Source organism: Alligator sinensis, unplaced genomic scaffold (genome assembly GCF_000455745.1).
Source record: "Alligator sinensis unplaced genomic scaffold, ASM45574v1 scaffold73_1, whole genome shotgun sequence".
Lineage (NCBI taxonomy): Eukaryota > Metazoa > Chordata > Crocodylia > Alligatoridae > Alligator > Alligator sinensis.
Window position 1 is genome coordinate 4,718,357 of NW_005841838.1, and position 15,993 is coordinate 4,734,349.

The following is a 15,993-nucleotide window of genomic DNA, read 5'->3' on the forward strand; positions in this document are numbered from 1 at the left end:
AGCCGCCAGGCCGAGAGGGCCGGGAAGGGGCGGCCCCGGTGAAGCGCTGCCTCCTCCGCGCTCGGCCCCACCAGGGCGCTGGTGCAGGGGTCCGCGCCGGTGGAGGCGAGCAGGGCAGCGGCGGGAGCCACGCGCCTGGGCAGAAGTCTGTTCGAACAAACGAGCAAGGTTCGTCGCGGTTCGCAGCGCAGCTTGGTCCCAAATGCCAGCTGCTCACTGTGAAGTGCATGCCGTGTTCCCCCAGCGCTGCCTCCTCCGCGCTCGGCCCCACCAGGGCGCTGGTGCAGGGGTCCGCGCCGGTGGAGGCGAGCAGGGCAGCGGCGGGAGCCACGCGCCTGGGCAGAAGTCTGTTCGAACAAACGAGCAAGGTTCGTCGCGGTTCGCAGCGCAGCTTGGTCCCAAATGCCAGCTGCTCACTGTGAAGTGCATGCCGTGTTCCCCCTCCTAATGCAAATACCGGCAGCTGGCACGAAACGCCTGCACCATGGGCTTCTGCTGCCCTGTCCTTGTAATGCATTGTCCTTTTATAACCCAGGGACCGAAACAAGGGACACGTCAACATCCAGCTTGGCTTCTTACATACACCTTTGGAAAGAGACGACTATGGTCCCACACATTTTACATACACAAACTCTGGCACGAACCCAGTAACTGCAGCCTTGTGAAATCGTGCTGGACAGCTTTCGATCTGCCTGACGATTAGCCAAATAAAGCATTTATTATAAACAATTCAAAAGAAATCAAAATATTTCTGGAAAATAAAGGTAGTAAGGAAGTTGGTAATCATCCAAAAGGACTCTAGCAAACGTTACAAAGTAGACAAAAGTATCGAATTTTAAAAAAAGAGAAAAAGCACAAATTTGTGACAAGAATGAAGCAGACAGCAAGATTTGCAACAAAGCCAGGAGGCAGTAAGAAAAGAAAGGGCTCATAGCTGTGCCCCAAAAGGGTAGTCATGTTAGAAGTGGTATCTCAGCAAAGCTGGCGAGTCCTTCCACTTGTAAGCATGGCCCATTTGTGAAATGGAACATGGATTACCTTTCCAACAACAAAACCGTGATTCTTTCCCAAGACAAAAGGCTGAAGGCATATGTCCCAGGTCCCTTCTACTACAAACCTGCCATTCCCACCTTCCTGGCATGACCAATCATAGGTTGTGCCTAAAGAATATATTTGAAATTGGGATTCCTCTCCTCTTCCCCTCCAATTAAAAAGGCAGTATAGTTTTAATGATGTTTCTGGCCTAATTGGTGTTATCAAGTGTGTAATTTAAGCAACCTCACTGGCTAGGAGTAGAGAACATGTATTCCCAATATGTTTAGCTTGCTGTCAGAACCCAATTCCCTCCCCAATTTAAGGCATGTGGGGAGGAAAGGATTATTTTGTGTTAAGCCAGCAGCAGCCCAAAGAGCCTATTGCTCTAAACAAATCACTGACATGGCTGAAGATCAAAACCAAACACAATCAAAAAATGTCTGGAAGGAACCTCAAAAGCTCATGTACTCCAGTCTCCTGCTCAAGGAAGGATCATTCTCATCTAAACCAACCCATATGTAATTGTTTAGATATAGTTGTTCAAAAGGTTTTTGGAAGAGCAATTCATAGTTTTATACAAAATGTCACTGAAATATCAATCCTGAGCAGCTACATGCAGAAAACAAATTTATGTAAAGTTCTCTTTATTACAGGCAACATTGGTCCGTACAATACACAATACTGACATACAAGTGTAATCTTTCAAAATCATCATTTAAACAGCGAAGTCCAAGAAACAAAATTTTAACTACTTGATTTTCAAAAATTAATACATATTTTCCCAAGATCCTTTTCAGTAAGTGATATTGAAACATACAAATAGAGAAAAAATACCCCATTCAACATATATTGCAGTTAAATGGTTATTTGCTTAAAATCTTTTTAATAAGAAAATCCTCTTTAGCAACCTACATATAGATAAGTAGCAAACTTTTGTTTTAAACAAATCCTCTCCATTAAAACATTTGAAGAATTTTCATCCATCATTTTCTTCTTAGCCCAAAACACATAATGTGTTTTTGTAATCATACCTTAAAGTTTTCAGCTGAAGGACCGACAACTAGGGAGGGCTTTCTAGACATTATGACTTCTCCTCCCTCCTCCTATTTCCTAACACTCTGTCCAACAGAAGGCGAATAAGCAAGTAATACTTTAAGGATTTTTATTAATATTATTATTATTACTTCACCATTCTGTTTCATGAGAGCATAGACAGGTCTGCTGAATCCTCCTAAATCTACTATATTTTGCTGTTCAGGAGGAACAATATATGCCAATAAAGCAGGAAGCCTGCAACTTTTCTGTCACATGCTTTTGATTACTGTCAAATTTTCTGGTTTATGCTGTCAACCGGTAACATGAATGTGTCATTTTAGAGTTAGTTTAAATCTTTAAACAAAAAACTATATTTTCCAAAGTCATTATCATTTGGAGCAATCAAGTGGTCTTTCCTTGCTTTCCTGAGCTTCATTCTTAAAACATCCCTTCGTTCTTCCCATTCACGGAGTTCAGCATTTCCATGCGCAAATTTACAGTTGTTTCCTTCAGTGCAAGCACCAGCCGTATATCTGTTAAAAAATGTAAATCATGGGTACAATATTATGACAACTATTGTATCCAGTTTTAAATATCTTAAATATTTTGTACTAATCATGGTACCTATAGAACCACACCTTTGTGGTTCTTCCTTTCTTCCTTGATAAATAAAATATCTATAATTCTCTCTTTAAAATGAACCTATACTAGTCCAGTTTAGCCTTTAGTGATCTCTGAGAACCAGGTAAAGAATATATGTTGTGTGGATAGGAGCTTGGCTCTTGCCTCTGTAGTCCTCATCTCTCTGCTTTGCCTAGTCCCCAACATCAGATTTAATCAATAAAGCAAACAAATTAGTCCATCCCAAATTTCAACAAGTCTCCTTCCATCCCTGCAGATCAATTTGAACTACAAACTTAATCAAACTAGTCTGTTAAAAAAAAAAAAAAAAAATCTAAAAACACGTTAGTAATTACTTTTATGTTTCCTTACTCCTTTCCTAAATAAATAGAAATTTGCTTTTAATATTCCAGCCACAGTATATTTAAGAGATTAATTTATACAAGTATTTTGTTGAGAGAGGTAAGATCATAATTCCAGAGTGCTTTAAACCAGTAGTGATATGTCTCCAATGTAGTTCTGAGTTCTGTAAAGCATACTAGTATTTTTAAGTTATTGCTGAGGACTAGTAAAAAAAAAACCACCAACAAAAAAAAAAAAAACCATATTCCTTGCACACAAGAATGAAAAGTTGATTTTATGTCGTACAGCCTCTTCCATACCAAGACCTCACAGGCCTTTATTTAATTTAGTATTGAGAAGAGTTGAAGGATTTGGCCAAATAGCTCAAATGAAAAGGCTACACATGGTGCTTAGAGAAGGGACTGTACTGTCCAGGGCTGGGAGAGCCAGTGGGCATAAGGGCAAAGCAGTTCAGCAAGAAGTGCTCCTTGGGACACCAATAACATTTCAGAAATAGCTTCCAATAGCATACAAGTATCTGATTTTCAAAGACCTTTTCTATTTAAGTGGCTAAATTACTTGTAGGCTTTATGTTTTTCATTAAGAAATCTGCACAGGCATGACTAAATGCATTCATACTAAATAGCTGTGATGTACCAATACATTATTTAAACAACATTTCATCCAAATGAAACAAGGCTGTGAACCCACCCAAACAGCTTCACATCTGACTCTCGTGAAGCCCTCTCTCTCACAACATTTGGCTCCAAAAAAATATCAACTGGGTTGTTTTATCATGTGACAAAACACTTAACTATGTTAGCATGCAACTATGATGGCTGAAATGATATGCCAAAGTGATCAATTACAACATTCACTCAGTATGTTTATTCACAATCGTGAATAGCTAAGTGATTTAACATCTAATTTAAAAGCTACATACCTATCACAAATGCTAAAAAACCCAGTTGGAAAGCGATACTGCCAGCAGTTTTGATCATCTTCAGTGTGGAATACCTTCTCTTTATGCTTTTCTGAAGAAATGTGACCTTGCCATTGTTTTTCACTATTACAGTTCTTTCCACACATCCAGCAGTGAAAGTCTACCTAGTTTACACAATTTTTTAAAATAAAAACATTAAATACTTTATGCAAAAATATCATTAATACAGCTTTACTCCATCTGATTAGCCAAAGGACAATTTGCTAGCAAAAGTGTTTTCTGTCACCAGACACTTATCACCACATCTGCAGGTTCTTGAGAGATGCAAAGGAACAGTGCAGTCCATCTAAAGTTTGTACTATGAATTCTTAAAATGTCCAGGCATTGTAGCTAACTAGGAACATTTCAGTTACTGTGAACAAGGAATGCAGTATCTGGTACCAGGTGAAAAAGATTCCAAAGTTTAGGATATTACTTGTCCTGCATTACTTACTGTAACTTCAGCATAATCAGTTGGCATATGAATTTGTTTCCCATTTTCCTTGTTTGCCTGAGGAGCTGTATCATCTCCTTTTTCTGGCTTTTGATTCTTGAGCCATATGTCATAGAGCTGCTCCATGTCTTGAACTAATGAGAGCAGAAGCTCAAATAAGTACTATGCAATTAAAGCAAGAGTTTGCATGTACTACATAACCAATAATTCAAGAAGATGAAGGACATAACAAACTGTGTAAGAAAAGAAAGAAAGGGCATTTTTACATGTGCAAGTGCCGCAGCGCTGGGGGCTTTGAAAAGCACCCAGTGCTGCACCGCTTGCAGTTGTACAAATGGCAAAATGTGCATCAATGCAAAGAAAATGGTGGTGATGCGCTTTTGAACTAAGGCACCTTGGAGGTGCCTTAGTTCAAAAGTGCACCCGCGCCATTTTCTCCATGCTGACATGCATTTCACCAGTTATACAACTGCAAACTACTCAGTGCAGTTAATCGAGTCTGCTCCAAAGCGGTGGATCTCCGGCACGTCTGAGAACTAATAGGTACGTGTATAAATGCCCATAATGACTAAGAAAAACAGCTTAGTGAAGCTCTGGTCCCATGGTCTGATTCCATTACTTTCCCCTACCTAGACACCTTGGAAGAAAAGCGTAGCAAATATTTACACCCCAAGCCCATAATTAAAATACGGCTCTGTTGCATTGATATCTGATTTTTGCTACAACTGTCAACTACATTTCAAAAGAGCTGTTTAATAAATTTAGTTTGTTTCCCCAATTTAGAAACAGATTCCAGTAACACATCAATTCTTCAGTATTTCCTCATTGGATAACATGCAAAAAGGTGAGAATTAATAATCAGTACTCTTGTTTATATGCAAATACAAGCACTTGATAGTTTTTTGCAAAAAACTAGCCTCCAAACATTTATACACATAGAATCCCACTAAGGTGTGAACCCAGGGGAATTTGGTACACTTAAAAACATTTGCGTATCATGGTTTAGCATGGTTCACCCAACACCATCCAAAGATAGCCTATATTAAAAAAGTAATATTTAACAAGAACCATTCATTTTATTCTTATAACTGGATATGCCTGGTTTCTCTACTGATCCTGTATGTAAAGTGGCATAACTTCATACTGGACACTCAAAAATGAACTGCTTACATTTCGACTAGAAAAGGTTAAACTAAATGAAAATGGAATAAGGGGTAATTACTTGAATACAGGGATGAAAACAGAGTTACATTAGCCTTATAGCACACTTAATATCCCGTCACTTTATACTTACTACCATTCTCTTTCATATATGTCCACATTTCTCTCTCTTCAGGACTGTGAGCAAAGGAGCAGTTTCCAACATATTGACACTTCTTGCCTGAAGCAATATGATTGCACAACTATGCATGGAGAGAGAGAGAGAGTTGATTAGGAACATAAAATCAAGTTAAAAGGGTTAACATGGAATGATTGCTGGACTTTCTAGCATTTTTGTATCACTAAATTTTACATTCTATTACATTCAAAAGTAGTACTATTAGATCCTTTCAAGTAATTTGGTTTTAGAAAATAAGCTGTTTGAAGAGAGACCCGAGGAAAACTGTCTTACATTTGAAAGCATGTTTCACTTTTCCCCAACTATTTAGATGGTCCAATAAAAAAAATATCACCCTAAGAAATTCTTGCCCCTCCCATAATTTCTGGACCATCATGGCTACAATATCACTCTTACACTACCTGTATATTGATACTACTTTAAAACACCAGCTACAACCATATTCCTTTTCACAGATATGAAAGTGCTTCACAAAAGCTAAAGCAGTTGTGCTTAAGATGTGGCCTGCACATGCTTCACATGCAGACTTCTAAAGTTTTCACTGGAGTTTCAGAAAAAATGGCTGCAGAAATTAGGCTAATTACCGTATTCCTTTGAATGTAAGATGCGTTTTTAAAACTAAGTTTTTCTTCTAAAAGCAGCCTGCACGTGTTTAATTAGAGTGGAGGAAAAAGTAAAAAATGTTTTTATGCACCAAACATGCCTGTGCTTGATTAGTTTGTTTCCCTTAAATTGACAGTCAGAAAATTTGAGTGCATCTTAAATTCAAGGGCATCTTATATTCGAAAGAATACAGTATTTTCCAGTTACCTCGGGATTTCAATGGAAAAAGTCAATTTTAAGAAACATACATCAAACTGCAAAGGCACTTGTTTCTTTGTGGGAAGAGGACGAATGGTCATCCACTTTTTACGTTCATTAGACATCACCAGCACCACCCGACGATCTTTGGTCCACCTAAATTAAATGGAGATACTGTATTCAAAAACAAAATGCAACTGACAAATAAAGAGAAAATAAAGCACCCAAAAGTTATTACCCAAAACACCCCTTGATATATTTCAAAATGTAAATAAATTGCACAAGAACATCTGTTATGGTGGTCAGAAAAAGGAAAAATAATATGCATTTGAGCTGCCAACTGAAGGTTCTTGTGTGCATTTCTTATTCCTGAACAATGTATACACGTAGGCTGGCCAAATGTCCCATTTTCACTTCGGTAGTGCCATTTTAAAATGTACATCCCGGGCATCCCACAAATACATTCCAATCAATGCTTTTGTCCCTTCTTCAGCAAGATGCCCAGGACAGGTATTCAAAATGGTACTATTCTGACAAAATCAGGATGGTTTTCCTCCTGGGATCCCCCACCTACCCGAGACCAGAGCTCCCACTTTTATCGGAGCCTGGAGATGACTGAGCATGCCAGTGGGGGAAAGTGTAGTGCTCTATTTTGTGACAAAGGAAATATGATCACCCTACATCTAAAGATATTTAGCATATCTTCTACCTTATTCCACTTTAACCATACTGACTTTTTTTCATTCCTTTTAGCAAAATTTCCTTAAAATGCAAGATTAACACAATATTGCCCATAAAACCTTAAAAAACTCCCTGAAAAAGATAGTGCGCATCAGAAATAATCCACCTTACTTACGGGTGTCTTGCTTTTGCACTACAGTATTTTCTGTTTTTGTCTGGCTCACTAACTTGACCATTTCTCCAGCACTGGGCGCACACAAACTTCATCTTCAAATTAAGAGATCCGTGTTTCACTTGGTTCCCCAGAACCTTAAAAAAAATAAGGTATGTTGCATTTGCAATTAAAAAAATCATAATAATTATTAATTATTCCCCTCAAAGGAAATGGAGCGTAGTATGCTACATTCTACCCAGATTATCCTTCATAGCAGTTTTACCTGAAATCACCACAATAAAAATTTCTCTTAGTGTGGAGACTATTTGTCCAATTTAGTTTAGATCAGGAATGTCCAACATAAGACCTGTAGGCTAGATTCAGCCCACTGGAGCACCATGATGCAGCCCTTAGGTCTTAAACCGTCACTGCATGCCACATGTACCATGTGGGGCTAGTGTAGTGTGCAAACTGGACCTGGTACCATGGGCACTGCATGTGGGACAGGGATCAGTCTGGGGTGCACACTGCATGCAGTGCCAACACCAGACTGTTCCTATGTGTTGACTTCGTGCCTGGTCCAGATCAGGACCACACACCAGAGCCTCACACAGGGACAATCTGGCAGGGCACTACTTGCAGCAAGTGTCCTGTGCTGGCCCCTTGCCACAAGCAGTGTGCATGGCTGGTCCAGCCCAACATGGCACATGCAGCATATGCTGGCCCCACTCTGGGGCTCTGCATGTGGTGCACAGGACCAGCACAGTGTGAATGATGCATGGGACGCCCCTTTGGACTGGCCCTACAGGCTAGCCCTGGCATGCATGGATAGTCTGGGGCCCAATCCAGATCAGTCCCAGAGCAAGGATTCAGGGTTAGTCCAGCAGGGCACCCCATGCAATGTGCACATTATATAAACTCAACAAAAAACCACAAAAGTCATAAATATTAGACAAAAGTCTGAAGCCAACTGCTCCCCTGAAGCAAGACAACAAATTCAAGTTTCCCATTTATGTCAAAATGAGCAAAGCAAAATGAGCAAAGCAAAAAGAAAAGGCTGAGTATAGCTGGCAATTTGGGAAGAAAAAGTATCAGACTCTGAACAGCCCAGAGAGCATAATGTTAAAAAAATAAAGAAATTTAAGGGGTGGAGGGGAGGAGAGGTAGAAATTTGAGGCTTATCAAGACATTTTATCTCACTGAAACAAGTAAATCACGTTATAAAAGTCTTCACATACTAGTAATAAATGTCACCAGATGTGTTAGCTCCTCATTTATATAATAAAAACTGAAATGACCTCAAGTAGTCATCTACTCTGGTCCCCTACTAAAACTAGGATCAATTATAAAGCATTAGAGAGCAATTTTTGTCTAACCTGCACTAAAAAATTAGTCTGATGGATAAACCCAAACCCTTCAAATCTGTTCCAGTGCTTTACAGCCATCATTAGTTGGATAGATCCTCTTATAGCTAGTTTAAATTTCTCTTGTTTAAACCCATTATTTCTAAGACAATTCACCAGTTTCACAAGCAAGAACAGAGTGAAAATACCTGTGATCCATGTGCATTAGCTTCCATATTCTGCCAATACTTCTTTGATTCTTGAACAACAGTATCATGTGAAATACCTGCAAAGGAAAAGAAAAAAGTCCTGGACATTTAGGAATATTTTGAAGCTTTATTTAGGCAAAAAGTCAAGTGAATTCTCAAAAAACAAAAACAGAATTGTAATTACCAAATGAAAACAATACTGTTAAGTACTGTTCCATTCATAAAAAAGGGACTTTATAAATTTAAGGATATCTTCAATACAACAACAAAGCAATACGCATTCATAAATACAAACTGAAGCTTAGTTTAAGTTCTTTACACAGCTGGAACCTGCCAGAGAGCCTGCATAGCAAATCTCGCTACAATGCTCTTAGTAACAACCTTATGTTGTTCCCCCCCCCCCGCCTCTCCAAACTGGACTCCAATGTTCACAATTTACTAAAACATCCCAAAATGTTATATACATATATACATAATTAGGGGTGTGCGAAATGGGCCATATTCTATTTGGATTTGGCCCAAATCAGGAGACAGTGTTCTGATTTGTTGATTCCCATCACTGTCCCGATTCGATTCGGCTGAATCCGAATCTGAAGATTTCATGCTGATGATTTAGCGATTTGGCCACAGACACAGCTTTAAATGTTTTTTTCTTCATACTTCAAGGTACCAGGCAAGGCTCATGAATGCTGCAATGGTGGGGCGAATGGAGTGTCCCACAAGAGCACGGGGGGGACCGCATCCCGCTGGCTCAGCAGTCAGCCACAGGGGAATCCTGGGTGCCCCACAGACCTAGGAAGCACCAGTTGCTGAGCTGGGGAATGAGTCCCCCATGCACACCACAGCGGACCTGGAAGTGCTTCTGGTCTACTTCTGGGTCCACCACTGAGCACACTGGAGACCACCCCCACTGCATGCTCCTGTGGGATGCTCCATCCACCCCACCATCACAGCGTTCATGAGCTGCCTGGTACCTTGAAGTATGTAGAAAAAACATTTAAAGCTGTGTCTATGTCTGAATCATCAAATCTTTCCGAATCAATTCGAAGAGTTCTGATTTGATTCAGAGAAATTAAAGGATCTCCTGATTCAATTCAGATTTGGAGATTCGGCCGCTGAATTGGGCCGAATCTCCACCGAATCGAGTCATTATATATGTCATAATATATATATGACATCCCTGAACTTGAGACAGCACAAGCAGATAGAAAAAGCTCATCACTGCTTGCAGAAAAGTCATTCTTGCAACCATTTCCCTCTACAGGTCTTATCCTTTTTCAGTGTCCTCTGGGTACGGATGTTTTTGGTTTATCTTTCCATATGCTTAAACCTTTCCCAAGGTTTTCACTTCCCTAATACCACAGAGATGCTGAATGTCAGGGACACTGAAGTCTATGATGGTTACAGAGTCTCTATAAAGGCAAACTAGCCTGTGCCTGAACGGTTCTGAAAGCGTTTCTACATCAGGCCTTCTCACTTCCTTCTTTAAAGCCCTCCAAACATCACAGCCTCCTGAAAAGGCTGATCTTTGATTCCCTGGACACACGTTTGGGTGTCCACATTTCTCCACACAACCTTTTGTCATGGTGATTCCACTTAATGAAGTAGCTTCATATTTTAAAAATGAAGCTTACAGGGCTTAGAGAAAATAACTGTTATCCTTGAATCTGGAAAATCTTTGGAGGGCAGGAGAGGAAATAAGAATAGCTTCCCTTCCTTCTACATGAAGGACTCTGAAGGCCAAACTGAGTAGAAAGACTGAAGAGGCTAGAGTTGAAGAGAAACAGGGAGCTGAGTCCCTCTTCACACATGACTGTCCTGAATCCTATAGCTAGTCGACGTACCTGCCAAATATCTGAAAAGTGCAAAAGCAATGAAAAGCCCACTTCCTTGTGAAGAGGCGTATTCAGCATAGCCACATTGACAAAAATATGGAGGACACCATGTTACCTCTTTATAGACTACACCAGGGGCGGGCAATTATTTTGGGTGGAGAGCCGCTTACCGAGTTTTGGCAAGCTGTCAAGGGCTGCATGGGTAGCCCCGCCCATTGACAGGTGCCCCGCTCGCTGGTCACCATCTTGGGACCAGAAGTCTCACCCCTAAACTCTGACCTTTACCACCAGAATTCCCTCTCCTTCCCCTAGAATAACTCCTTTGGGGAAGAGAGCTTGCCATCACAGAATGGGGAAAAAAAACAAAAAAAACAAATTATATATTAAAAATCAAACACCCTTTGCCACTGCCTCTGGACTGCCCAACACAGCAGTGGTGACAGTGCGAAGCAGCTGCAGGACAGCTCACAGGTGGTGGTGAAGGAGTTGCAACGCAGCCTAGCACAGCACGGGCTCCAAGCAGCCACAGCAAAAACTGCCTGGTGAGGGGGAGGGACCGCTTTCCCCCCCATGCCGAGCAGTAGTTTCTGCCCAGCTGCTGCTGCTCAGCCCTAACGGGTGACTGGGAGCTGGCCCGGGACACGTGCTGGACCCTGCCACTACCACCGCATGTGGCCAGGCAGTGCAGAGCAGGCACAGGGCACGCTGGGCTGCGTGCTGTTGGTGGTGGCGAGTAGGCACTGCAGAGCACTTGTGCTATGGGCTGTTGTGGGGCGGGGGAAAAGGCAGTCCCTACCCCTTGAGCGCTTCGGCTATGGGCTGTTGACCAGTTCTGGGGGGCATATGCGGGGGGGGCTCCCATGCACACCCCACATACCCTCAAACCCTTCCCGCAAACCCCACAGCCACACACCCCACAGGTACTGTACCCACACACATCCCCACAAACTCCCCATACCCACCCACCCACAGCTCCCCACAAACCCCACACCCCCAACACATCCCATACACTATACAAAAGTAAGACTGCATTTTGAGCTATTATGCAATCATTTCTATATATACACGCAGCACAAACACACAAATCAAGACAAAAACATTTTTGAATTAAATTAAAATATACTAAAAGTCAAACATCCGTAATTAATATATAATTTGTTTTTTCCCCCCTCCCATTCTAAGATGGCAACTCTCTTCCCCAAAGGAGTGCTTCCAGGGGTAAGGGGTGGCACTTTCGGGGGTAAAGGTAAGAGGTTAGGGGCGGGACTTCTAGTCCCAAGATGGCAACCAGAGGGCAGGGCACTTGTCAAGGGGCGGGGCTACAGATGCAGCCCTCAACAGCTTGCCAAAACTCAGAAAGTGACCCTCCACCCAAAATAATTGCCTGCCCCTGAGCAAAATTGTGCCAGAAAACCAAGAGAAGCAGCCCATTCCAAAAATGTTATATTATGTGTGGGGGGAAGGAAGGGAGAGGAAGTCCCTCCCACAAGGCTCCAGGAGCCTTTCCACAACAACTGAGTACTCCCCTCCTACTCTCCCTGCAATCCTCCAGGTCAGCCCAGAGAAATGCAAGGAACACAGCTATTCTTCTGCAGGCGAGAACTGGGAGGGCCTCTCACCACAAGAGAATGCTTTCTCTCCTGCCAATCAGTTGCAGGGATGAGGACCTTCTGCCAGGGCAGGAATCTTCCCTGACTGTCTGTGGTAGCTGTTGCTTTTCAGCAGCTGCCAACTGTGACCTGAAGCTTGCCCAGTTTCCAGGCAAGGGAAGGAGCACGCTGTCAACCAATGGGTTCCCCTAAGGGTGGGCAGTGGCTCAACAGAAACTCTTCTAGTGCCCCCTTGCTGGAAGAGAACACAGGGCTGGAGCAAAGGAGGGCAGTTATTTGGATTGGCAGGCCACTGAAGTTTTGGTGACCTGTTGAAGACCACACATCCCTCTCCTTCCTCCCATCCGGGAATGTAACCAGCACAGAAGCTGGAACCCACCCACAGCTTTAACATGGCGCACCTCCCATGGCCATTCACTTGGTGAGCATCTGCTTGTGAGCCATACCCACCCCTAGGCTGGAGGAATGTCTGTACAGTCCAGCTCCTGGGCTATTTTTCTACCAGAAAAAATTTCTTCTGGCAGGAATGAATGTCTGTATGCCATCTTAGTCAACTTCTGTGTGACACCTATAACGCACAAACCTCTGAAGATTGCATTCATTTTTTGTTTGTCGTTTTTCACTAGAGGTTGGGGAAAGTGTACTTAAAGTTAAAAACTTACCTTTCTCATTTTGCATTATCCAAACCTTGAGCTCTACTAGACTGTGTGCATAGAAACACTCATCTTCTCTTAAGCATCCATAACGCACCTCATGTCTGCACAGGTCAAGCTGACACTGAACATGAAAAGGACGAATTTTGGAATACTTCACTGTAGTTTCTCGCAAAATATGGACAAGGCACCTATTTAAAAGACAGTACATGTTTGAAGATTTTCTTAAGATGACAGATAATGTTCATGCATTAAGATTGCAAAACAATCATTCTTTCTTCCTCACTGCTCTGTAAAGTGCATTTTGTGTACTGCTAGGCTAACTAACCTTTATAAATTCTGTTTATAAATTATTTATAAACAGACTCCCTATGGGACTATGAGGTCTTCACAGTCAGTTCGTTTAAAGTGTCACAAAAATGTTAAGACATCCCCATGCACCATAAATTAAGTTTAAGCTTTCAAATAAAAAAAAAAAAAAAACATTAATAGTATCCCCTTTGTACTTCATAATTTTGCTATCTTGAAAAGTGTCATGGAATTACAAAGAAAATCATGCGCATCCTTTATGGCTGCCTGTTTTTCCCCATTGATCTAATATCTCCCCATTCCCCAAAAGAGAGTCTCTCTTTAATGCAGGTCTAAAACAAACTTTCAATTCCATAACCAGCAACAGGTAATCAAACCATGAGACACATCAAACAAATGGCACAACATTACACCACTCAAAACAGCATGGTGCTTTATCATTCATAACTGAGATTTTAAACAGTCTTCAAATACTGCTTACTAGCCCTTTAGTCAGTATTCTAATCCTTTTATATTTAATCTTCAACTCCTCCCACCAAAGATGCACACAAAGAGCAGTGGTCTCAATTTGCAGCAAGGGAAGTTTAGGTTAGATATTAGGAACTCTCTCACTAGGATGGTAGTAAAACACTGGAACAGGTTACCCAGAGACATTGTGGACTGTCCATCCTTGGAGGTTTTTAAGACCCAGGTAGACAAAGCCTTGGCTGGGATGATCTAGTTGGGGATGGTCCTGTTTTGAGCAGAGGACTGGACTAGATGATAGCCTGAGGTTCCTTCTAGCCCTAATTTTCTGTGACTCTATATACACTCTCAAATCAAAACATTCCCAAAGAAAGAATTTAGAGGCAAAAAGAGTTATGTTTATAAAGTCTGGGGTGCTGCATTACACAGGTTCTAGAATTCTCCCCTAGAAACTCTTGCATCAAGCCTACAGGACTCAACAAAAGTTTTCAGAATGTGGAGAATCCAGCATCTCAAGCAATGTATTCCAAGAGCTAATGTTTGTATTTTTAGCAGCTCTTACAAGCTCCAGATAATAGAATTGTGCTAGGTGAGGTGCAAACACAAACATAACAGTCCATTCTTCCAGAAGTTCCACCACCATTACTATTAAAAAAAATCTACTTCCATTTTGAGTCAGTGTAGACTCAAACTACAAGCCACTAGATCTTTTTTTGCATTTGTTGACCAAAGAGCTCTCTACAAGGTCAATCTCGGGGATAGCTCTGTCAGGCCTTCAGTCAGCGCAGATATAGTTAGGGATCTTCTGGAAGGGCTAGACATTTTTAGATCTGCAGGTCCAGATGCCCTCCACCCAAGGGTGTTGAGGGAGTTGGCAGGGGTCATCACGGAGCCCTTCGCCCAGCTGTATGAGCATTCGTGGTCATCTGGCCAGGTGCCGGGGGATTGGAAACTGGCTAATGTGGTCCCAATTTTCAAGAAGGGGAGGAAGGAGGACCCAAGTAACTATAGGCTTGAAGCCTCTCCTTGGTGCTCGGGAAGATCTTGGAGAGAATCATCAAGGAGCACATCTGTGGGGGGCATGCAGGGGAGATCATGCTCAGGGGCAATCAGCATGGGTTCATTAAAGGCAGGTCCTGCCTGACCAGCCCGATTGCCTTTTATGACCAAGTAACTAAATCCTTGGATGATGGTGTCACCGTGGACGTAGTGTCAAAGGCCTTCTTAAAGTCAAGAAAGACTGTCTCTCACCCCATCCTCATCAATAAATTAAGCAACTGTGGCACTGATGCCTACACAGTTGGATGGGTAAAATCCAGGCATATGGGGCGCACCCAGAGAGTAGTGGTGGACAGGTTGTACTCAACCTGGCAAGATGTAAGCAGTGGGGTACCCCAGGGCTCAGTCCTCGGGCCTGCGCTGTTTAACATCTTCATCAGCAACTTGGACGAAGGGGTGGAAAGCACACCGTCCAAGTTTGCTGATGACACTAAGATGTGGGGCGAGGTGGACACACTTGAAGGGAGAGAGAGGCTGCAAATAGATTTAGACAGACTACAAAAGTGGGCAGATGAGAATAGGATGGGGTTCAACATGGATAAATGCAGGGTGCTGCACCTTGGGAGAAGGAATCCACAGCATACATACAGGCTGGGCCACGGGACTTTGGTCAGGCTGCAGTTGGGAGTACTGTGTCCAGTACTGGGCGCCGCACTTCAAAAAGGATGTGGCCAGCCTGGAGAGGGTTCAGAGGAGGGCCACCCGGTTGGCGAGAGGGCAGCAGGACAGGCCCTACGAGGAGAGACTGAAGGACCTGAACCTGTTCAGCCTCAGCAAGAGGAGGCTAAGGGGGGGACCTGGGGGCTGCCGACAAGCTCATCAGGGAAGATCAACAACAAATAGGCAGAGCCCTTTTCTCCCCAGCACCACCTGGGGTGACAAGGAACAATTGTAATAAGCTGATGGAGAATAGGTTTAGGTTAGAGATCAGAAGGCAATATTTTACAGTTAGGGTGGCCAAAATCTGGAACCAACTTCCCAGGGAAGTGGTCCTCACCCCTACCTTGGGCAAATTCAAGAGGAGGTTGGACGATCACCTGTCGTTTGTCTTGTGAACCGAGACTTC

General features: G+C 42.5%; 2 protein-coding genes across 5 annotated transcripts in view; both read right to left on the bottom strand.

The window, feature by feature from the left end:
- Nucleotides 1-501, bottom strand: part of TXNDC11 (thioredoxin domain containing 11) — a 114,408-nt gene extending 113,907 nt beyond the window's left edge. Inside the window, exon 1 of the mRNA XM_006015519.3 lies at nt 458-501. Coding sequence (XP_006015581.1) covers nt 458-486 — 29 coding nt within the window. The 5' untranslated portion in view covers nt 487-501. The remainder of the gene's footprint in view (nt 1-457) is intronic.
- Nucleotides 502-1,662: 1,161 nt separating this feature from the next.
- Nucleotides 1,663-15,993, bottom strand: part of ZC3H7A (zinc finger CCCH-type containing 7A) — a 54,535-nt gene continuing 40,204 nt past the window's right edge. For 3 of the 4 annotated variants that reach the window (XM_025203383.1, XM_006015521.3, XM_006015520.3), the window contains 8 exons: nt 13,104-13,285; nt 8,997-9,073; nt 7,466-7,599; nt 6,660-6,765; nt 5,764-5,872; nt 4,470-4,603; nt 3,977-4,140; nt 1,663-2,603 (listed from right to left, as the gene is read on the bottom strand). In XM_025203383.1, the coding sequence (XP_025059168.1) occupies nt 2,414-2,603; nt 3,977-4,140; nt 4,470-4,603; nt 5,764-5,872; nt 6,660-6,765; nt 7,466-7,599; nt 8,997-9,073; nt 13,104-13,285 (1,096 nt within the window). In that variant the 3' untranslated portion in view covers nt 1,663-2,413. Of the gene's footprint in view, nt 2,604-3,976; nt 4,141-4,469; nt 4,604-5,763; nt 5,873-6,618; nt 6,766-7,465; nt 7,600-8,996; nt 9,074-13,103; nt 13,286-15,993 lie in introns of those variants that run through there. The other variant, XM_014519928.2, reaches the window with a different exon arrangement.